At 41.6% G+C, this 25,178-nt stretch overlaps 1 protein-coding gene across 7 annotated transcripts in view; it reads right to left on the bottom strand.

Moving 5' to 3' along the window:
* PITPNM2 (phosphatidylinositol transfer protein membrane associated 2) overlaps positions 1 to 25,178 on the bottom strand; it is a 489,035-nt gene that overhangs the window by 276,322 nt on the left and 187,535 nt on the right. For 6 of the 7 annotated variants that reach the window (XM_033953942.1, XM_033953939.1, XM_033953943.1 and 3 more), the window contains exon 2: positions 1,854 to 2,027. In XM_033953942.1, the coding sequence (XP_033809833.1) occupies positions 1,854 to 1,931 (78 nt within the window). In that variant the 5' untranslated portion in view covers positions 1,932 to 2,027. Of the gene's footprint in view, positions 1 to 1,853; positions 2,028 to 16,622; positions 16,644 to 25,178 lie in introns of those variants that run through there. The other variant, XM_033953941.1, reaches the window with a different exon arrangement.

The following is a 25,178-nucleotide window of genomic DNA, read 5'->3' as shown; positions in this document are numbered from 1 at the left end:
TTCAATCCTATCCCAACTGCTTCCAGACAGACAGGCACTCCTGTACCTAAATGATCCCAGACAGACGTTACATAGAAACATAGAAGATGACGGCAGAAAAGGGCTACAGCCCATCGTCTGCCCACTACGTTATTCTCATTTGCTCTGAAAAAACCCTCCACGCTAACAAAATATATTCCTTCGTAACACATTTATTAAAAAACTACCTTTAGAAGTATGTTAGTAAGCTTAATGTGTTTTGGGGGTTGTTTGTTTTTTTTTTGGTGGGGGATGAGAGTTTACCCTCTCCCTAATTTATTCCTTGGAAACTTCTTTCTAAAATCAGCCAGTCACCAAAAACATATGGACTGCCTGTAGTTATAAACTTTTGAGGGTGTTACCAGTGGTCCAGAATTTGCCTGCTTAGTTGATCAGTGGTTGTTGATATTCTGATCACATCTCATTAGAAAGCACTCCATTGTTTACAATGGGGAGTAGGAACAGGCAGAGATTTAAAGTGTTTGCGGATGTTTTGGGTTGTGTACACTAAGGGTCCTAGTTATTCAAAAGACCCAGCTCAAGATTAATCACCTAGTTTGATCATTTTGATCAAAGGAGAAGAATTTGTTGAGGGTATCTCTATCAGAGGAAGTGAAGTTGGTCTCCTCCCAGTCACGAGCATTTTTAGTGTATGGACCTATCATGGAAATACGTAACTACCACCTCTTTAGGAAAAGCAGTATATTTTGTGGTTTGGAAAGAGGCTTAAAGCTTTATTATTTTAGGATGTCTATGCTGCCATGAGTGGGTTGCTCCCACAATGATAACTTATAAATGTTTGCAAATAAACAAGTTTGAACTAGCACAAGTCCAATGGGCATTGGTTCATAAATGCCTCAATAACATTTGCTCAGAAAAGCAACTATTTTCCTAAATTTAGTCCTCAGGTGTTTAGTTTTCAGGGTGAATGAACTATGGAAATTAAGTGGCTTCCAAGATACCCCAGATATGGATATTCACTGTAGGTATCCTGAAAATCGAATCCAATGGGGAAACATAAGGATTGGACTGGCCCACCACTAGATTCCACAACCTACTTCCTTCCTGATGCTCTTGATAGCTGATATGGTGGGTAGCACTGCCCAAAAATAAATGTTCCTCGTTTATTTTAAATCATGCCACAAAACACACTTTTCAGTCAGGTCATGAAAGAAATTAGAATGCCAACTGGGGATTTCTCCTCATTAAAATAAAGATCTCTGAGGAGTGGGACAGCAGCCAGAAAAAGGATGTGTGAAGAATACTGGAGCAGGTGCTGGGAAGAAGGGGAGGGGTTGAAATGTTCTCACATTTTACTGCTTTGTTTCCTCCCTCTATTGGATGTTAGATTTTTCAGCTGAATATATTAATCCAGTATGCATCATGATTTTTAACATACACTGAGTTCTATTTCGTATGATCTAGACATCTCATGTGCTCTTGAAAGTTCACAGACAGCCTCAGCTTCTTTCTGACAGTCCGATGATAACATTCCAGTTTTCTCCAGCTCCAGCAGTGATGTGAATGGCTGTGTAGGTCATCTAACATGTCATTGTATTAGCTTGGCACAGGCTGTCCGACTCAAGTTCCCACATCTAAGAAAGGCTGTAACTACAAGGATCTTGATACACAGAGCATTTGTGGCAAAAAAAAAAAATAAATAAACAGGGTGGCACAATAAGCTCACAAGAACAAATTCATACATGGCAAGACCCACGTTTCTGTTCACAGTATCTTTCCCAGTAAATCATTTGCAAGTGAAAATACTTTGCTCTCGTGCCTTCTTCTGGTCTTCCTAACTGCACAACACACAACGCATTTAAATCATTACTAACCTGTATCATATATAGCTGGGCAATCCGATACTCTTCTAAGCTCATTGGAAGAGGGATCCGATATTCCTTTATGAGCATCTTGAAATCCAGAATTTCTCTTCTGTTCAGAAACTGACTCCAGAAGCTTTACAAAAAAGCTCCTCAAAGAACTACGAGAGGCTTCATGGAGGACACCTGTGAAAACAACACCAAAATACAGAGTCTGTGAATGAGTATGAAATTGGAATATGACAAAAAGAGATTACGATTTTCACAGTATGGATTTAGGAAATTACTTAAATTTTAAAAGCTTCCCCTTCACTACAGTCCTTGAAAAATAATGATTAAATTCTATGGCGAAAGAGTTTTAATTTTTCCAGATGTCATCAGGGCAACTCAGTTGAAAAGGAAAGCTTTTCGGGATCGGAAACCTAGAGCCTTGGAAGCTACATTCTATCTTAAGTTTCCATGTAAATGTATCTTGAAATTTGGGGCTCCTTTTACTAAGCTGCGATAGCGTTTTTGGCGCATGCAGGATTTCAGTACAAGCTAAACCCACGCTACGCGGCTAGAACTAACGCCAGCTCAATGCTGGCGCTAAGGTCTAGCGTGCGCAGCAATTCAGCACACGTTAAAACCACTATCACAGCTTAGTAAAAGGAGCCCTTAAAGATTGTGAATATATATTTTGGAATTCAGTACAGCTTGAACACTTTTTGCAATTGCATGAAGCTAATAAGTAATTTCCATTTATGGTTTATGGTTATGGTTTATTAGACTTATACCGCTCGTTCATTTTCCTGGTCCAAGCGGTTTACAAAATATAATAAGAGTAAAATAAAATAAAACAAATGTAAAAAAAGAATTCCATTATTAGATAGTATAGACCTAGCCCATATAAACAGCAAGGGACATTTACTTTTACAAAAAAACATTCACTCCTAAATAAAATCATATAAATACCATTAAGCTTTAAAATTTCCACCGACTGCTAACAGAAGATCTAGAACATTCAGAATATATGAGTAATATCAGATTGATTTAAATCTTGTCTGAATGCTTCTCTAAAAAATACTTGAATAGGAGTTCAGTGAAATATTTAAGCACCATTGATAGTTGAATGTTTAATCGTGGTTATGTTTTAATTTCCTTGCTGATCAGGTTACTCTCCCATGATGTGGACTAGAGGTTATAGTGTAATTAGAAATTTTATTTCTTTTTGATTTGCCTGTAATATCATTTCCTTGTTATTATGTGTAATAATAATGTTTAAACTCAGTTTAATGATGATTAAATGACATTTTGCAGATTTGAGTTCTGATGTTATGCAAGGTCATCCCCTCCCCCCTCAAAAGAAAAGTACATATTAAGGATTCCTATACTCAGTTTGTATGTCTGTATCTAAACCCATGTGCTCTGGATGCAGAAGTCAATGTTCCAGATTAATGACAGCTGTTGCTGCTCTAAAATTGGGCAGGGCTGGTGTGAGAGTGTACGGCACCCCAAGCAAGCCTTCAACCTTGTATCTTCTATCTTCACTTAACTTTCAGGCCCTAGAATGCCTGCTTAGGGGAGTTTAATAACCAAAATTCGAACACCTCCCCTCCCACAATGATCTCCCAAAATGCGGAATCAGACATCGTACTTTTAAACCCTCATCTTTGTTTCACACACATATACTCCCGAGGACAATTTTTAAAAGGCATTTACTTGGTTACACAGGCTATCTGAACACTGCCTACTCTCCCTGTGAGTAGACATAGCTATTGGTATTTCTTTGAATTAGTAGGAATTTCGACCTTTGTTGAGCAGCGCTTGTTCTTACAAACATTTTAGAACTCAATTGAAAACTTACCTTTTTTCAAAGTACCTGGTGAATTAATTTATATGTTTCTTATGTCATTTTATTATTAATCTCTTGTTAACCGTATTTAACTTACGGTTACGCGGTTTATAAGTACGATGTTATGTTATGTATTGCTTTGCTACACCCCCCATATTAGGAGCACACTTGTATTATGTTGGACTATAAAATGCTTTGCAAGAACGACACAAGGTCCTAATTCAATGCAAAATCAATGTGTTTGGTGCTATACACCAGTGGGTGGCATTCTGATCTAGCCACTCAATTAAAAGACAGACCTACTGCAACGGACTTTTGACCTACAGGCTAATGATCTCTTCGCCTATTACCAGATCCGTCACTATGTTCAGTCCCTCCCAGTGGCTGCCCTTACTGAAGTCTGCAGGGAGGCACTTTCGGAACTCTTCCGCCTTTCAGCACAACAGAGGATTCCTCTACGATTTCATATTGTGGGGATCCGGGATTGCCAACCAAGTACGAATCTGGATATATTAGCGACAGCGTGGGCTGAGGACTTGCATTGCCAGTTGACTGCTCAACAGTTACAAAGGGTCCTGAAGAACATTCAGAAGGTGTCACCCAATATTACTCACTGGGAAATGCAATTGAAAATTGTTCTTAGACTTTACATTCCACTGGAACGTGCAGCCCGGATGGGAATTACTGCGTCACATTCTTGCCCGAAATGCAATCAGGCTCACGCATCTTTGAGTCACATGTTTTGGGCCTGCCCCGCAATCCAACAGTTTTGGATACATCTGGGCCTATATACCACATCGCTTTGGGGATGGCGATGGCTTCCGCAACCGAGGGCGTTATTTGGATTTTATAATATAGCCTCGCCCAAACCCAGGGGAATGTCAGCATTTATCTCCAGAGCCCTTTTGATGGGAAAAAAAAGCCATCCTCACCAACCCATGATCCCCCGTCATATGCACAATGGAGATCCCTAATGATAGTGCACGCAACACTGGAGAGACGCATGGTGGGAGACTTGACTCTTGGCCCGGGTCGCAAATTTTGTCAGGTGTGGGAGCACTTCTGGCAGGACCTCACACCGCGTGCTCACAGTAGACTTTTGAATCTTTAAGATTTTATTCCCACTCTCAGCTGTTGGACTGGCCATGGATTCTTGGGGAGGGGGGGATGGGAGGGGAACTGATTATATTGTTGAAAATGTTATTTCCTGAATGGTACTACTGTTTGTATTTGCTTCTTACTGCTGGAATAATAAAAATCATTTAAACATAAAAGACAGACCTATCATGTATTTATTTGGCTCTAGTCCTCCCCTTTCACAGTAGCAGCTCAAAGTGCATTCAAATATGGTACATATTTCCTCTCTCCAGAAGACTTACAATTTAAGTTTGTGGCTGAGGGATTGGAGGGTTAAGTGACTTGCCCAAAATCACAAGGAGCAATATCTTGCAATGAGCAGACACAGCATAAGGGATCACACAAGTTTGAACATCTTGCTGTTTGCTCTCAAGCGTCACAACTTTTCTTAGGAGGCAGTGATGCACTAGTACTGTATGACCTTCACTTTCGTTTTGTGCCAGCACCTCTCTCTTCAGGGCCTCACCATAACAGTGCCCTACTAGAATTGTTCACCTTCTGCAGCACCTTCCTGATTTCCTCTTCACGTAACGATCCTAAGCTGGTAGGAAGTAACACTGCTTTCAAGCATACACCAACCATCAATGTTTTGTAGATAATACATAAGAACCTAAGAATTGCCGTTGCTGGGTCAGACCAGTGGTCCATCGTGCCCAGCAGTCCGCTCCTGTGGTGGCCCTTAGGTCAAAGACCAGTGCCCTAACTAAGACTAGCCTTACCTGCGTTCGAAAAGCATCTGCCTTCACGTTCACAGTACAACACTGTTATGGATGTGAGATATATACATAAATATTGCCATACTATGTAGGTCAGACCAAAGGTCCATCAAAACCAGCTTCCTGCTTCTAACAGTGCCCAATCTGGGTCACAAGTAACTAGCAGGATCCTCTTCAGCAGTTTTCCTCTTTACGTAACGATTCTACTGCATTCTTTTGAGTCAGAAGACATGAGATTTAATTTTTTAATTTTTTTTTATAATTTAATTTAATTCTTATATACCGCTAATACCCGTGAGGTTTCTAAGCGGTTTACAAAAATGATGCATTAAAGATACAATAAATAAAAACTAAATAAATAAGATAGGTACTTGGAAATTCCCCAACTGTCCCAAAGGTTTACAATCTAACTAAAGTACCTGAAGAAACAGTATGAAAAATAAAAATAAAAAGACAAAGGTAGAGATAGAGATAGAAATGAAATATTCCAACAAGTAATAAATAAATAATTTAAAGATAGAATTAAAATAATAATTAAAGTAAACAAAATAGAGATAAAAATAAGCATAGAGAGAAACAGAAACACACTCTAAAAAAGCATCAAGATCTTTGACTTGTAATTATTATGATCATTTAACACCAGATCTTAAATGCCTTTCCGGAATACATCATATCCCTATCCCTCTCCATATCTACCTCCATCTCCACCCCAATTCACTTCAACCACCATTCCCATTCTATTCTTTAACTGCCGTCAACCCCAGTTCCAGATAGTGAAAACCTTTCAGACATAGGCCCAGATGCATGTGGGAGCAATTTTATTTTTTTTTTTTTTACTGGTGATGCTCAGCACAAAAGCATGCAAATTATATGCATGCTTTTTGTGCAGAGCATCGCTGGTAAAAGGGAGGAGGAACTGTGCCTACTAGGCACAGTTCCTCCTCCTTCCTACAAGTGCACAAAAAAAAAAAAAAGGCTGCAGCTCCTGCTCTCCCTGCCAACTCAGCGGCAGGGGAATCCCCGAACAGCTCGGCCAGCAGGACTCACCTAAGCTGGCTTCAGGATTTCTCCTGCCACTCAGCTGTTTGGGTCACAAGTAACTAGCAGGATCTCAAAAGTAGTAGCAAAATTCCATACTACCAAGCACCAGGGATAAGTAGTGGCTTTCCCGAAGACAACCTTAATAAATATTTATAGACTTTTCCTCTAGGAATTTATCCAAACTTTTTATAAACCCAGCTACACCAGCTACTTTTATCATATCTGCTGGCAAATAATTCCAGGACAGACTCTGGAGCAACATTAATATTGCTCCAGGCTTCTATGGTCTGTGCCCCAATTATGGTTAGACAGACTTGGATGGGCTGGAATGGGGCTTCAATGGCAACTCCAGTAGCTGGGAAATAAGCAAGTGCCGAGCAGACTTCAACAGTCTGAGCCCTGAAAATATCAGATCAAAATCAAGTACAGTATACATATGTTATACCATATGTCACGAGTTTATCTTGCAGGGCAGAGTGAATGGACGCTGCATGCCTTTAACTGCCCATCATCTATGTGATTAAGCACTGAAAGAAAAATTATTTTCTCCTATTTGTTTTAAATGCACTTGTCGATAGTGTAAATAATTGATTTAGGTTTACCTGTTTCACTCCTTTCAGGATTTTATGGATCACTAGTATATCTCCCCTCAGCCATCTCTTCTCCAAGCTGAACAGCCCCAATTTCTTTAGCCTTTTTGTATAGGGGAGTTGCTCCATCCCCTTTATCATATTAGTCACCCTTTTCCGTACCTATTCCAAGGGACTTTGTACTGTTGTTGCAAAGAAAAGGACTTCAAAGCCTGTTTGGTCTGTTCATTGTGCCTTCATGTTTTAATATCATATAACCTCATTTATCTTAGAGGTTACTTCAACTTCTTAATCACTAGGGATCCTCTATGCTTGTCTAACGGGTTTCTTAAAGAACAGAACTGTTTATGCCTCTACCACAACTCAGTGGGGGACCGTTCCAAGGATTTAACTGTCCTGTCTACAAAGAGATACATTTCAATGCAACAGAACTGTTTATGCCTCTACCATGGATTTAACTATCCTGTCTATGAAAAGGTACATTTCAATGCTGTTCCAGAGTCTATGCTATTCTGTCACATATCATAACTCCTTTATCTTGAGCTTTCTTTGAAAAATACTTCCCTCCATTGCATTCATAAGAACATAAGAAGTGCCTCTGCTGGGTCAGACCAGAGGTCCATCCTGCCCAGCAGCCCGCTCACGTGGCAGCCCACCAGGTCTAAGACCTGTCTAGTAACCCTCTATCTATACCATCCTATCCCCTTTTCCTTCAGAAAATTGTCCAATCCCTTCTTGAACTCCAATACCGTACCTTGTCCTGTCACGCCCTCTGGAAGCGCGTTCCATGTGTCCACCACCGTTGGGTGAAGAAGAACTTCCTAGTGTTGGTTCTGAATCTGTCCCCTTTTAGTTTTGCCGAATGCCCTCTCGTTCTTTCAGATTTCGAAAGTTTGAAGAATCTGTCCCTCTCCACTTTCTCTATACCCTTCGTGATCTTGTAAGTCTCCCTTATCCCTTTCAAATATCTGCATGTCAGTTTCATGCCGTACATAAAGCACTGGGACTTAGAAATGGCTCATCTTGTTCCTAAAGCAATATGTTGGGTGTGGAGGATATGAAAGATAGGTGTCTCATTATAAACAGCCCCACGGTCACTGAGGTCTTTGTTTTCGCTACCACACTTTGTCTTTTACAACGTGCATTTCATAAATTTATTCATTAAACTTAATAGTGACTGACCCCCATTAAAAATGTTCAGTTTAGAAAAGCTAATCCATTAGATTGCAACACCAGCTTTTGTCTGTGTTTTATTCATTTTCTCACCTGTAGTCTAAAGCAGTGGTTCCCAACCCTGTCCTGGAGGACCACCAGGCCAATCGGGTTTTCAGGATAGCCCTAATGAATATGCACGGAGCAGATTTGCAGGCCTCTCACTTCCATTGTATGCAAATCTCTCTCATGCATATTCATTAGGGCTATCCTGAAAACCCGATTGGCCTGGTGGTCCTCCAGGACAGGGTTGGGAACCACTGCTCTAAAACAGTATATCGCAAACTGTGTGCTGAGACACACTAGTGTGCTGCCAGACGCCAGTGAGGAGGCTGACTGCCTGCACTCATGGTGAGAGGCACATCCTTATAGGCAGTCAGCTAGCGCCAGTGCCTCTCCTCTCCATGCATCTTCCCCTTCAGCACCCCCCCCCCCCACTGGCGGCTCAGGGCCTTCGCGCATGCGCAAATGTCGACATATTGATGTCACACATGCATGTGATGTCTTCATGTAGACATCCGTACACTTCCAGATGTTTCGAGCCGCAGCCACATTTAGTGCGCTGCGTCTTGGCAAAGTTTGCAAAACACTACTCTAAAGAGAGCAGCAGCCTACCAAATAAGTGCTCTGTGCCCGCCGTCACACAAACATGCTCCAACAGGCGTTAGGTAGATTGCGAGCCCACCAGGACAAATAGGGAAAAATGCTTGAGTCCCTGAATATAAAACTGCTTGGACTACCTTCCATTGATAGGCAGTATAAACGAGGTAAAATAACTAACTTGGAAAAGATCCATCAGACACATTAGAGAAGGAACAGAAACAGACCAGAGCCATATGGATCAATATTCTGGAGGCTGGCAATATTCCATTGACTGCAACTGAGAACTGAAATTTGAATCTCCACATTACTAGTTGGAAGATTTTTTTTGGTGCTGTCATACAAGTATCAAATTCAGAAGAATGTAGGTTTTGGGGATCGATATTCAAAAGAGTTTAACTAGGAAGGAAAGGCTCCTTCCCCGTTCAACCCTGCCGAGCTATCCATCTGCAGATACTCCGTGGCATTAATAGGGCAGTGCTGACTGGCCATATTGAAACGATCCAGTTTTATTTATTTCAAAACTTAATACACCCTCTAAACCTAGGTGGTTTCCAATCAGCCATATACAATAACAGATTACAAGACTGAACATATAAAAAACACAGACTAAGTCTCTCCAATGCCATAAAAGTATATAGTGCACCAACTCCCTGCTAGACAACGCATAAAAATGCAATCACAAAGAGGAGTCTTCAATCATTTTTTGAAGCCCAGTCTGTTAGCACACAGCCACAGTTGCCCAGAAAGAGCATTCCACAATTTCACTCCCACAACAGACAATGTGGATGCCCTAGTATCAGCCTAGTGAACTCACCACCCTATTCTCAGATCTTAATGATCTACCTGGGCAATATGCATTCAAAAACTGCTTAAAATGCAAAGATGCAGAATAAAGCAAGGCCTAATGGACTATGGACCCTGTACAGTGCAGTCCCAGAAGTGATGGTGGCACGGCTGGCCAGACAGCAAGACCACGTAAATAGCAGTCCAAAATATGTCTGGTTGGCCATGCAGATACAGCACTGAATATGTCATACCCGAAGAACCTTTGGGTATCACAGCTGACCCAGATGTTCAATGCTGGTGCCTGGACATGGCCCGGCATTGAAGTCTGACGATTATCAGCGTTTTAAAAAATTGCTCACCATCACCAGTTGAATATTCACCCCTTTTCTTTTTTCTTTCCTGCTCTTTTGGATTCTCAGCTCAAATTAGAACCATTACTAGAAGCCACCCTACTCGGCTTTCAAACATAGATGGCATGTCATTTGGAACTACCCTTCCTGGCGGAGAAAGGACAAAAGTTGTTTGCATGTGTTAGAATGTGCAAAGGATCTTTTAAGTGCATGGTTTCTAATCTGAGTATTTTAATTAATACTGTGCTACTATTATTTCTTCTTGCAACTCCCTATTAGACACTCATCGCACAGCAAATGGATCTATTCTTTCATATTATACAGAAGAAATACATTCCTTAACTTGGAATGAATTTTACTGAGAGAAATTCTTAACCAGACATTGGATGAATATATTTTTGAAGTTATTATTGTGCAACTATGTGCCAGACAAGTCATAAAAAAACAGCCCCAACATGTGTGGGATTTAAAGAGGCTGATGCACAACAGCTAGTTACTTAGCAGACTCATCAGCCCCAGCTAAAAGTCGCATCTGCTTCCTGAAGTTCCTGTATCCTTTTGGCATTGTTTTATCTGATGCAGAGGGAACACGGAAGTTGATTCAGAATAATTAAATAAGTAGTTGACAAGTTCTGAGTATTTGTTGCATGTCGGTCTTGAAATGACTTATTCCTCACTGTATTCAAATAAGTTTAGTTTTAACTTGAAGGACTTCAGCGGCTAGATACAGATCATGGCGAGCAATACTGAAAATTGTTTAGCCAGACATCTTCATCAGTCCTTTCAAATCGTTGGGGTTTTTTTTAAAGATATTTTCATAAATATTACTTTTAAATTTATATATTTTTTAAAATTGAGTAACTTAAATAACTGCTTCAAAAGGGAACTTCCAACTTGACATCATGTTTCGCCAGATGGCTGTTTCAAGACTTGTTCCCTTCAATCATACACGGATCATCTTATAATGCTTCTCAAAGATGGCTGTGGCGTTCTATCCTCTTTAAATTTACTGTTTTCGGATGCATGCATTTTCAGCTAGTTTAAGTTATTAGCATGTACACTAACAACTTCTAAATGTCTTCCATGCATATATATTTAGAAAGGGACATCATATAAATCTCATGCAAGTGTACTGTATAGCTGCACATTTTTTATATTAGGAAAGCACCCTTATGTTACTATCTGGGATTATAAAATGGTTTGTTCGAACCAGATGAGAGGACCAGCACATACAACACCAGCCCTTTTTAATAATCTGACACAATCCATTGGACATCAAGTTAGAAAATGACACGGGGATGGATACACACAGTTAACTGCGAGGCAGGGACAAGGACAAACTTTGTCTCTCTGTGTCATTCTCTTTAAACTTGAGACTAATATCAGTATGTAAAAACTTAACACGTCTTAATACAATTGGCAACTGAATTCAATGATTTAAAAAAAAAAAAAATCATTAGAAGCTGCTTTTGGATTTAAATGAACTACTGTTAAATGACATCATTTGTGTCTTGTCTGCCTTTGATGTGACAAGAGTCTTGTCTGCTGATCAGACTCCTACCATCTACAATGTCCTTCCATCATGTGCCCAGCTGCTCAAGCATCTTATTGTCCCTGCAACAGATTCAACCATTGTTGTTCGCATCAAGGAACACTCCCCTCCCCCACACACATCTGGGATCCGCAGGAGGAATGCCCACTCCCTCCTGCCCCGGGCCCCCTCGATCTTCCAACACCCTACCCTTACACCCCCAAACACCCCACCCCTACACCCCCCGAACCCTCAGCATCCCACCCTGACACTCCCTGAACCCCCTAACACCCACCTTGTACCTGTAACTGAAAACCAGCAAGAGGGAAGCCCACTCCCTCCTGCTGGCAGGCCTGCCTTTTCCAAAATGGTGGGCCTTCCCCTTCCCGGTGCATCCTAGGATGCATTGGAGAGGGGCCTAAGGCCCTGATTGGGTCAGATACCTAAGGAGCCTCCCATAGGATTGGCCTTTCTTAGACCTCCTTCCTGATGCATCCTAGAATGCACTTGGAGGGGCCTAAGATTCCGATTGGCCCAGATACCAAAGGCCACTCCCGTGGGCCTCCCAGCTCCCCAAGTTCTCAGGCTGCTGTACTAACCATTAGGTTACTCTTCCATTCCATTAAGTTTTATATAGTCTGATTTGTCTTCTACTACTACTACTATTATTTCTATAGCACTACCATGCATAAGCAGGAATGTATACCAAACACGGAAGACACAGTCCCTGCTTGAAAGAGCTTACAATCTAATAATGACAATCTGGACAAAAAAGTGTATATATACACAGTGCTCGGGTGGGAAATTACAAGGGGAGTAATAAGACAGATATGGATGCTTAGCAGGTGGGTTAGAGTTAAGAATTGAAAGCAGCATCAAAGAAGAGGGCTTTGAGCATGGTTTTGAATACCAAGATAGGCAGTTTGTTCCAGGCATAAGATGCAGCAGGGTACAAGGGACGGAGTCTGGAATTGGCCGTAGCGGTGAATGGTACAGATAAGAGGGACTTATCAGTCTGGTTAACTTAGGCAGTTAAGTGTGAAATGCTGGCACTTAACCTCATAAGCCCCCAACTGCAAAATAGCTGGTTACAGCTTTAATAGTTAGTACCGTTAGCCAGCAGCACTAACCAGCTTAGGGGCTAGATTCACTAAAGCCCCCTTATCTGTACGATCCGGTTCTGATCTGTGACCGAGTCTTGCCGGGCAACCGATCCACTATAGGCTCCCCATGCAAATTACCTAAACAGACACACGCCCACAAGCGATCCCATGGATCGCTGAAGACGATCGCAATGTATGCATAGACCATCATTGTTGGTTGTACATGTGATCCGCGCATGCGCCGCTCTCCTGCACAAGGGAGGTCAAAACAAAGGGTGGCAAAGTAATCCAGGCAGGCAAAGGCAGACATGATCGAGGGCTGAGCTGGGCTCAATCTCGTCTCCCCTTCTTCACCGGGACTCACTGCAGCCTCTTTTAAAAAGCTGGTTCATGCGCACAGGGAGGGGAGGGGGGGAACTGTCCAGCTTACCTGTGAGAGAAGGGCAGTTACAGAACAGAACACAAAACCTGCCCCGACTCTCCTGCTCTCTGCCGCCCTCCCTGCAGTGTGAGCCTGTGGTTTTAACCTGCGGGTTAAAGCAGGGCTGCACTGCGGCGTGTTCTGATACAGAACAGAACATGCCGTGGTGCAGCCCCGCTTTAAACCCGCGGGTTAAAACCATGGGCTCGCACTGCAGGGAATGGCGGCAGAGTAGGAGAGTCGGGACGGCAAGATCAGGACAGTCGTGGCGGCAAAAGTTACTCCAATGGCATCTACATACTGCTTCTGAGGGACAGGAGAGTTGGCAGGGACGTGAGCGATTGGTCCCCAGCAGTCACTTCCTTTTTGATCGGCCAGCCCAGTCGATATTCCTAATTTTTTTTAGTGAATCGCTGCCTGCCTACATTTGCATGCCGTTCCCCCTCATTTGCATGTGAGTAAGGGTAGTGAATCGGGTTGCAAAGTGGTCGGGACACAATCGGTGTCCTTAGTGCATCTAGTGCTAGGTGTCACTGAATATCAGCAGATAACCCCACACAAGTGATTTAATTGCCTCATTTTGATTTAATTGCCTTTAAGTGATTTAAAGATCCTCTCCTGGCTGGTAAAACCTCTTTAAATATCAACCCCTAAGCTTTTTTTGCACAAATATTGGAACCAAGTCATAACGGAGCTGCTTTCATTCCTGCCCTGCCAGACACCGGAAGCCATCATCATCATTATAGATTTTTTATAAGTCATTTATCAAAGAAGTCAACATATCAGCAAAAACACCTTTTCTGCTTATTACACAGAGGTCCTTTTACAGAATGTTTTGGAGCGCTTTATTTGATTTGTGAAAGATTTTGCTGCGATAGTGATCAAAGACTCTCTTAGTGCTCATAATCTAAAGCCAGTGGTGGTTTGGAGAATTCCTACCCTACTCCTGCACTACTGTGAGAGGTTCTCCAGGACACTCAGTGAGGGATGATTAATGATGGCTGTCACAGGCAGCTTCAGGATTTCAGGAGGCAGACCTGCCTGCACAAGCAACTAGCAGTATTAATAAATAATGCCGACATGCTTCTAGTCTGCATCATGTCATACTCAGATTCTCCCTCTGTTTAAACAAAAAAGTCCTGCATTCTGCTGTGCTTGTACTAAAAAAAAGTACTTTAAGGAAAGGGAAAGAATGGGAAATTAATTTTAATGTTTATGTACAAATCAAGTTTTTCAAATTAATGCATTTTAAGAGCCAGCATGTTAATAATGAAGGATCCCATATGGATCCAAATTATACACAAGATCCCAGGGCCTTTTACCATTTTGGCCCAGTAGCTTCTTCCATCTCTATCAGGCTTCCAGTTTTATGAGAAGTACGGTAGACTCTGGTAGGGGACCTTCAACTACCAAAGGTTACCAGCCACCACTTCTCTCCCCCTCTCCCCATTTTTTAAGCTTCTCCCACTCTTGTCTATCCCAGAAATCGCAGTACGTGTCTTCATTCAGAGGCTGAAGACCACAGCTCTCTCCGGAATCTAGTACATTTATGTTTTTTCATTCAATATACTGCTAATCCCACCAAACAGATCTAAGAAGTTTACAAAAGATATAATGGATAAATAGAAAGTGGGGAACTACAGAGTGATTCAACCTTAGAAGAGAAATAATGAGCTAGGGAATCATCTTGAGGGAAAGAAGCTTGGACAGTTGGATCACGCTGGGTAAGATATGAGACAATACTGAACAATTTTCTGGTAGATAAGATAGACGACCAGTCTGTTTAAAATAATTTTTTAAAAAATATTTTAACATCCAACATGAAATCAGGCCTTATTTGCAGGACTTAATTTTTTTATCTTTCTCCTTTTTTCATTACTCTTAATTCCCCCCCCCCCCCCCCGATATGTTACCCATATATGTTCTCTTTTTTCTTTAATTATTGTAGTTCATCCCCCTTCCTTTTGTACCTGTATTGAATTTTTGTATGTATATATTAGTTTGTACTAATCTACAACAATGTTTTCCCCCCATTTTGAAGTTTGTAATACGCTTTGAAATATTTGACAATGCGTGCCCATCAAATTTTAATAAAAACTTGAAACTTTGCAGTATTGATGACTTTGGATAAATAGGCTTTTTTGAAGCTTTTAAGATGAAAATTATAAACTCAGCTGGAAGTTATAAAGGCACAGCTGAACTCTACAGGTCTTTTGTTTTAGGTGGTGCTGACCCAGGTGGAACCAAGGTTCATGATGTACAGAAGACCTACAAACAGTTGAAGAAATAACAGAGATTCATCTTCTAAGGAAAGAGACTCAAAGCTCTCTGGGTCTAAAAAACTGGGCCATCCCGAGGGTCTCTATGAACAAACTGTGGGAAGAAATCAGGTTTAGAGGTGGGAAAAATAATAGCAACACAGAAACATGACGGCAGATAAAGGCCAAATGGCCCATCTAGTCTGCCCATCCACAGTAACCATTATCTCTTTCTCTCGCCGAGAGATCCCATATGCCTATCCCACACTTTCTTAAATTCAGACACAATCTCTTGTCTCCACCACCTCTTCCAGGAGACTGTACCACGCATCTACCACCCTTTCCGTAAAATAGTATTTCCTCAGATTACTCTGAAGCCTATCACTTTTTAACTTCATCCTATGTCCTCTCATTGCAGAGTTTCCTTTCAAATGAAAGAGACTCGACTCATGCGCATTTATATTATGTAGGTATTCAAAATGACTCTATCATATCTCCCCTCTCCCGCTTTTCCTCCAAAGTATACAGATTGAGGTCTTTAAGTCTGTTCCCTTATGCAGAGTTGGCGGGAAAGAAAGATATCTGTGGTAGACCATCCAGAAGGAACCCAAGGAAGCCCAGGTGGGATGGGGGGCAAGCCACCATTGGACCCCAGTCCAATGTTTGTTATCTCTAGGGAGAAAGAATCCAAAAGCAGCACTGACTAGGGTACTGAATGGCTCACAGCAAAGCCCTGCCCCCATAGCAACCCACGAGCAGAGAATGCTGAACTGTGCCAGAAACCAAGCCACTTGAAGTTTGCCCCAGGGAGGCGTCCATGGACCTGCGAAAGCAGAACTACAGGTGACTATCGTTGCTCTTCCCTGAATGGCTAAATGACAACAAGGAGACCTGGCCTCTAGAAGCAGTCTATGAGCGTGATCGGAAATATAGAAATTTTTTAAACCAGGCAGGCAAATTCCCAGGAGGCCTACAACCCCATCGGCAACCTCTAGTAGCCCAATGAACTACTATTAGGAAGCATTCCAGAGAGACTCTGAACAAGGCCAGAAACAGGTAACAACAATGGGGAAGGCAAAATAGCCACTGCCTAAGGGAAAGCGCGCCAAAGAGAAGCCATGCGGCTCAACAGAACTTGAAAACATTCTCTGGCCTGAAGGGAAATACCAGTTTGAGGGGGAAAAAGGGGTTGAACTCACCTGATGTAGACCCATAGCGGAAGTTCCATCCCAGCAATATGAAAGACTAGGAACAAAATACAGCAGCCACGAAATTACCTGCAACAGCAGGACAGGTGTTAATGGGCCTGCCTGAAGCACTGTCCATGTGTCTGAAATTCACTTCTCCTACAGAAGAACACAGCATCAAAACTGTACATCTGCACATTAGATGGCCGCAGCAGAAAACTGCTTTTCTTAAAAAAAAATTTCTGCTGTGAGGAGGGTGAAGAAAGTGGCAGGAGTTTGGAAATAAAGGGGAAGAATCTGACACCAGGAGATGAACCCCCTAGAATAGGCAAACATAGAGCCTAAATGTCCTCAAGCTCAAATAAACTGGGAAACCAAAACAGGAGCAATCCAGAAGATGAAACCATGAGCCTGTGAAAGACCATCCATCCATCTGTTGGAGATAGAGAAAACTGGATAACCAGGGAGCTTACCATCCTATATGACAGAGCTCAGTTTGGTTCTCTATCTTCACCTGCTGGTGGATGGACATAACCTTCACAGTCTCTGGATTCATCTGCTGCTGATGACAAGGGAAAAAAGGAAATACATTTTCATTAACAGGGTGGTAGAAACCTGAAGCAGTCTTCTACAGGAGGCTAAAGGAGCCTAAACTGTGGCAAATATGAATATGCATCAGATAGATACAGAAAAGCCTTATTAGTGGAGGGTGAAGGCAAAAGACCACAGATGCACTAGAATTTGGGGTGGCACAAAAGGCAAATATGAATAGGCAACCAGATAGATGAAGTAGTCTTTATCTACTCATGGCTTTTAAGCATCTGACAAATAAAATTTATTAATTCAGTTAACCATTTACCACAGTAAGAAGAAATGATGCAGGTAATATTTTTTTTCAAATTATAATCACTGAAAGACTTGAAGAAGAATGAATCTAAAGATCTGAAGAAAAAAAAGGCAGCCTTATAAGTCAATGATTTCCAATCTTGGTCCTGGAGGCACCCCAGCCAGTCAGGTTTTCAGGATATGTATAATGAATATTCATGAGAGAGATTTGCATGCAGTGGAGGCACTGCATGAAATTCTGTCTCATGAATATTCATTATAGATATCTACTACTACTGCTTATCATTTCTATAACAGTAGACAGTGCTGTGTATCAAAACATAGAAGAGACAGTCCCTGCAAATCTGACTGGCTGGATTGTCTCCAGGAACAGGTTTGGGACACGCTGTAATAGGTGCTTTTTAGGTGTTTCACTTAAGCAATAGCGCCTGAGTTGGGGAGGGTCCATCCATCTTTCATAATCATCAAAGCAGTGAACTAAAAATGATTAATACAAGCATCCAAAGGATAGTTAATACAAACTTCAAATGATGATGCAATAAAACAGGCAAAAAAAAAGACAAGGGAAGGACAGTTAGGCTGAAGATCATTACACAGTCTGGCCCTTCAAAAGCCAGTTCATAGCAGTAAGTCTTTCAACTTATTTTACATGTTTTAACACATTTTTAATCTAAGAGACTGGGGTGATAAGTTCCACAACTCGTCTGGTTTTCTCAAAACATACATACAATGGGGCTGGAAAAGCACGAAAGCTTTTATCTTCAGAACACAGAGAAAATGACAGCCTATGTGGAGAGCTTAGATCTGAAATATGGCAGACCATTACTTCTATCCTGTTTTGCATGCCCTTTACATTCTGTATATTTCTTTTTCTTGTTTGACTATTTAAATTCACCTCTTTTCTCTCTCTAGTATATTTATTTTAATCATAAAACATTGTAAACTGTTTAGACAGTGCCACTGGAGGGTGATATATCAAACACTTAACATGAAACTTAATCAAAATGGATAACGGGAGAGGAATGACAGTGTATAAGGTCTTGTGCATGAAATTAATCTCAAATGGAACCAGGAACCAATCATACTCAGCTAATAATGGCATTCTATAATCAAGTTTGTTTGCTTAACAGTGGAGATTTATTGATGACTTCTGAATATTCTGAAGTCTCTTCCTATCTGTTCCCTTAAGTCCACAGTATACCGAATCTATACAGGAGATCATCAGAGTCTGGAGAAAAGTATATAGAACAGGAACTACTTCTTCAGATCCTGGTAAGCACTTGTGACCTGGATCGGCCAGTACTGCAGACAGAATACTGGGCTTGATGGACTTTTGGCCTGACTCGGTGTGACACATCCTCTGTTCTTATCTGCATTTGTTAAATGATGCCTGCTGTTTGAAGGAGCATGGAGGTATGTGGAAAGCTTGCAAGAAAGGCTAGAGAGATTCACTGCAGCTCCCCCTAAAATGGCATGCATAGGACTGAGAACATGTATGACAATGATCATGGAATGGGTTTAGTGATGCATTGAGAGCAGAATTAAAGTTGTTGGGGTGAGAAACAAGGAACCAGAGGGATATATGAGACCCCAATACTAAAAAACCCCCATTGTCTCTGTTTAAAAGGCTGCTATCTGTGTGGAAGTTCAACATGCCTGAGGTACACATGTCCTTTAGAATGTTAGGGAGAAAATTAAATAATTCTACATTAATTTTCAAATCCGTAAGCCTAACAGCAGCCCTTAGGCTCAGTCATCTGTGTGGTTATGACCAACAAAGCAGGAAGTTAGGCCATAGACACAGGGGCACCAAACAGCAACCTACCACCTACTTATTTAGTGATGTCACAAATAGAACTCGGTGGTTTTTTTTCTACCTCCACCTGCTGGTAGGAAGGGATAACTCATTTGTGTGGAGCAGTGAGCTGACGCTAAGAAATAAATAATTCTACATTAGTTTTCACTGAAGGATAAGCAATATTTCATGCTGACACTCCAAGACGAGGGCATCCTCTGTGGCACTTTTCCCCTTCTAGATTGCATAGTCATCCAGGGAAATTGCGGGGGGAGGGGAGGAGGCAGCAAACATTCCATAATTCAGGAAAAGGGAACACAGATTGAAAGTCACATAGCTACAAGTCAGCACCATGATGCAGTTGGTAATACTAAACTAAAATGCTTCTTTTGAAGCGAACCCTACTCTACCCTCTTATTTCAAACCCATCCCCTCTCATCCCTCCCTCTTATGGGGTGGTTTTTTTTCATCTCGATGTACTTATTCACTTGCCATTTTCCGCCTCTCCCTTATTAGTTCCGCTAAGTCAGTTTGTATTGTTCTCCCTTCTAATTTTTTTTATTCTTTTTTTTTTTTTTTTTTTACATTGATAATCATTAACTGTTTAGGTATATATTTGATAAATGGTATATCAAAGATTAAATAAACTTGGAAACTTAGACATGCTCAACGAACAAGGGCAGGATTAATTTGTTGAGGGCCCCTAAGCACACAAGTACACTGGGTCCCCTGCCCTGCCCCACCCCACCATGCGCCCAGGCGGAAACAGGAAGCTGCGTCAGGGCAAGCAGCACCGCTTGCACAGCTTTGGGCAAGCAGCACCGCTTGCACAATTACAGTTCCCGTTGCCTTTCTTACCCGCGTTGCTTATTTGTCTTACTTTCCGTCGATATTGGGGGGGGGGGAGCCGTGTTGCCGATTGGGGGGGGGCCCGCGTTGCCGATCGATGCTGAAGGGGCCCATCACCGTTTGGAAAAAACAATGTTAATGCCCTCCTTCATCGGGACCCCCTGACCATTTCGGGCTCTAGGCATGTGCCTATTGGTTAATCCTGCCCTGCACCCAATCATTGAATATAAAATCTCTCCCCCATACATAGAAGTCAGAGGCGTGGCCTAGTGGTTAGAGCAGCTGCCTCAGCACCCTGAGGTTGTGAGTTTGATTCCCACTGCAGCACCTTGTGACTCTGGGCAAGTCAACACTCCATTGGCCCATATAAACTGCTTTGATTATGTAAACCACACAGAAAAAGCAGTATATCAAGTCTTATTACCCTCACTTAATTATTTGGGGATGCAGAATGACCGAGGAGGACGACATAGAACCATGCAGCCATATAGATGCCTATTATGGCATCACTCATATTCTGCCGACATTTATCAGACTTGGCATATGAGTGTTTTACCGTGCATATTTCTATTTCTGTATCATGTTGGTCTTATTATTAGGATTCAATCTGCTGTCTCTAAGGGCTCCTTTCACTAAGGTGCGCTAGCATTTTTAGCACAAGCAGCAGATTAGGGCTATACGGCTAGAACTAACACAAGCTCAATGCTGGCATTAGTGTTTAGCGTGTGCGGCATTGTAGCGCAAGCCCTAACGCAGCTTAGTAAAAGGAGCCCTAACTTTACCTCATTGGTTACATTTATGCTTATATTTGGTCATTTTACTAGGTTTATGCTTATTAAAAGATTTGTTATACCGCCCAGTCAAACTTCTAGATGGTTTACATACAATAAAAATGAAAAATAAATTATACAAATACGACATTACAAGCAGCGATACTACTGAGGTAGAAATGAACCAATAATTTTAACATAGACTAAGCTCAAACAGTAGAAAAGGGTAAAAAAAATTACAATAAAAATATAATAATAATTAAAAAAAGAAGAGGGAGGGGAAAAGATGGGGGACTCATCAGAATGCGAGTCTAAAATGATTGTAAAATGTCCTTAAAAGGACGATCATATATCAAAGGCATCCTTAAACAAGAAAGTTTTGAATTTAGATTTGAATTTATTTAGAGATGTTTCCTCTCAAATGTTTTGGTGCCAAATTCCAAAGTGGGGGAGAAGTGACTGAGAAAATATTTGTCCGCATAGTGCTGATGTATCTTAAGGAGGGAATCAAAAGTAAATTCTGACTGACAGCTCTGAGGGATCAATGAGAGGAATATGGGATAAACTCAGGTTGACCGGAAGATTTGGTTTTGAATGTTAATAATAAAATTTTATATGTGATTCGATGCTCTACTAACAAAGCTGTAAATGTTATGTCAAGTTGAGTGAATCTCTTCAGAAATGCAGTTAATAAATTCCCGATAAATATATATACAGACGCAATAATCTTACTTAACCATAGGAAAACTTATAAAAATATAAACATAAGCATTGCCATACTGGGACAGACCGAAGGTCCATCAAGTCCAGTATCTTGTTTCCAACAGTGGCCAACCCAGGTCACAAGTACCTGACAAGATCCCAAAAGAGTAAAATAGATTTTATCCCAGAAATGCACAATTCATTTTCCTAAGATCATCTTAATAATTGCTTATGGACATTTCTTTTAGGAACTAGTCCTAATCTTTTTTCAACCCAGTAGCGAAGTTTAATTTACAAGTCTAGACATCTGCTGTTCTGTTCAGACAAGGCTTAGACTGGCTGAAGGGAAACAAAAGGTAGAAAACACATCATTTAGCTGCTAGCAGAGGCTGTCGGTGGTAGGCATGATCTAGAGCAAACTTAGATTTCTTCTGACATTCAAACCAAGCGTCGTCTTTTACACACTGGAACAGTGCTCATTACTTGATTAAGCTGCTATTGATTGCCTATGTGCCTTCATTATGCTGCTGTAGGGTCCTCAGTAAACAGAGGAACGATTAATCTTTTAAATTGTTTAAGCACACATTTGTCAACTAAGCTTTCGTGTCGCTGTTTTCAAACTCTGAAGCTCCAAACCCTCCTGGAATCAGATGAGTCTCCAGCGTGGGTGTGCAACCTCCCAGAGGGCTACTGCCACTGTTATTAGTTCCAAAGCAGTGCCCATCAGAGATGTTTCAAACAGACTTTGTTCCAGACCAGAAAGCAAATAGACTCAAAAGAAACCCCAGTTAGGGGTCAGTATTCTATAAAAGATGCTCTGTGCAGAGGGTCCTCTTTGGGCACAAGAATTTATGCCTGCCAAAAGCTAGTGTAAATGTTCACAACCAAGCTAGAGTCAGGCGTGCAAATCCAAGTATTCCAGAACTGCTTGCCTAAATCCCAGGAATGCCCCTAACACACCCAAAAAGCCTCTTATTCTGCCAGGGTCGATATATCCACGTTACTCCTCTTCTCGGGTCACTTCCCTGGCTCCCTGTCCGTCTCCGCATACAATTCAAACTTCTCTTACTGACACTCAAGTGTACTCGCTCTGCAGCTCCTCGGTATCTCTCCTCTCTTCTTACTCCCTATACTTTCCTCCGGGAACTCCACTTATCAGACAAGTCCCTCCTGTCAGTACCCTTCTCCTCCATCGCCAACTCCTGTCTCTGTCCCTTCTACCTTGCTGTGTCGCATGCTTGGAACAACCGGCCTGGCTCGCTACGTTAAGCTTCATCTCTGGTGGTATTCAAATCCAGGCTGAAAGACCACTTATTTGAAGCTGCGTTTAAATACTAACCCAACCAACATATCGATTTGTCATTCCCTCAATAGTTCCCTAACATCTGGCAGCCTCTTTGTGTGTCTGCAGTAATTCGATTGTAAGCTCTTCTGAGCAGGGATCGTCTCTTGCATGTACAATGTAGAGCGCTGTGTGTGCCTGGTAGCGCTATAAAAAATAAATTGTTGTTGTTAATAAGTATACAAGGGTCTCACAATATGTACACTTTGGAAGAAAGTTAGGAGATACGAGATATGAAAGAGACATTTAAATATGTCCGTAGCATAAATGGTCAGGTAGTGGGAATTTTTCAATTGAAATAAAGCTCTGTAACAAGAGGGCATAGGATGACGTGAAACAGGATGATCTTAGGCGTAAGCTACGGAAAGAGTGGTGGATGCATGGAACGTCCACGTGGTGGGGATGGAGAAAAGGACTGTATGTGAATTCAAGACACTAGTCCAGAGGATCTTTAAGGGCGAGGAAGGGACGTAGGCAGGCAGATTGGATAAGTGGTTTGGTCTTTATGTTTCATCTTCTTTGATAGTTCTGTGCAAAAGGTTTTAACTTTCTCGCTAGGGAGATTAAAGAGCTGTCCAGTCATACCCAATTCACACAGGTACAGAGGGTGAAGTCCACCCCCCCCCTGAGATATTTTGATTCAAAGGCCTTCAACAACCTCAAACACCATCCTTATCACTGGATGCGGATATCTCCTTGGGGTGATGCAAGATGGTGCCATCAAGAGAGCTAGGAAACTATGCACCAATCAGATTTAAAGGAGTCTTTGCATGGGGGAGTGTCTTAGAGTCATGAAACACAGGGCAAAAAGGGATCTGAAGATGTCAAACGATTCTAGTTCATTCTCCTGTACGCAAGAAAGAATCGCTCAGGGAAACAAGTCTCTAAGCTGCTCAGGCAGCAAACTGAAGTTGTAGAAATAAATATTTGTTTCCACTACAATCGTGCACCTCTATAATAACCAACATTTTAAGAATAAGTTACCTGGGGCCAGGGCTCCTAAGCTTACAGTTAACTATAAACATGGAACCAGGTTTCAAATTCAGGAAATTCTACATCAGGGACAGTATAAAGGAGAGAGTAAAAGATGAGGAGGTAACGTTAAGATTTATGTCTCTTGCCATTAATCTGTTTCAACATTATATATATATATTTTAAATCCTCTAATGAAGACTATTACCATTCTAGCTATTTTGCTCTACTGCTTACAGCCTTGTAGTCCCTGATAAGATGGTAACACACTGAAATAAAAATGATGAGTCCAAGGACGTCATATTGTTCTAGAATCTGGTAATTTATTTGAATAATTTCTACCTTTTACAAGTTACAATTTTTTTCCATTCCTTTCTGCCATGGCATTATTCTCTCTCTCAGCTGCTTTATAGCCAATTTGGGCTCAGTTGAACACTTTCTGAAAGGAGAGGTTATTACACAGGTATCTGAGACCTGGCTTTTCCCAGCTAAATAGAAAAGGCGATGCAAAGAATGGAAGAAAATCCCACTTCCACATAAACTCTGAATCTTCAAGGGTTGGGGGAGAGGAAGGGGACAAAGAACGGGGAGGAGAGAAAAGGAGACTGCGAGGGGATATGATCAAGACCTTCAAAATACTGAAAGGAATCGACAAAATAGAGCAGAAAAAAATTATTTACATTGTCCAATTCGACACAGACAAGAGGACATGGAATGAAGCTAAGGGGGGACAAGTTCAGGACAAATATCAGGAAGTTCTGCTTCACGCAGAGTGGTGGACACCTGGAATGCTCTCCCAGAGGAGGTTTTTGCGGAATCAACCGTCCTAGGTTTCAAAAGCAAACTAGATGCACATCTCCTATGAGAGGCATAGAAGGACATGGGAAACTAAATATTACGCCAGGTGTACACCTGGCGGGGCCTCCGCGTGTGCGGATTGCCGGACTTGATGGACCGAGGGTCTGATCCGGAGATGGCGCTTCTTATGTTCTTATGAGAGTTACCCTGCATATTCCAAGTACAGGGGAGAAGACCCGCACAGATCCCAAAATATATATGTTCAAAGCATCACGCAGGAGGGAACAGATCATCTTCTGAGCAGACAGCCCAGGATTCTGGTCAGGCTTCTGAATAGACATTTACAGGTTTGAATGGACCTTTAGAGAGGCATTTCAGAAGAGAGGGTTATACACAAGAGCAGTCGTCATAATGCAAGAATCCTCCACAGTACTGAAAGTGCAGAAGAACTTATAACTACAGCTAAATTAGACACTACAGGAAAAGTGAGTCAC

The sequence above is a fragment of the Geotrypetes seraphini genome, chromosome 8 (genome assembly GCF_902459505.1).
Source record: "Geotrypetes seraphini chromosome 8, aGeoSer1.1, whole genome shotgun sequence".
Taxonomy (NCBI): Eukaryota; Metazoa; Chordata; class Amphibia; order Gymnophiona; family Dermophiidae; genus Geotrypetes; species Geotrypetes seraphini.
The sequence above is the reverse complement of the archived record's forward strand: the minus strand, read 5'-3'. Positions and strand labels throughout refer to the sequence as shown.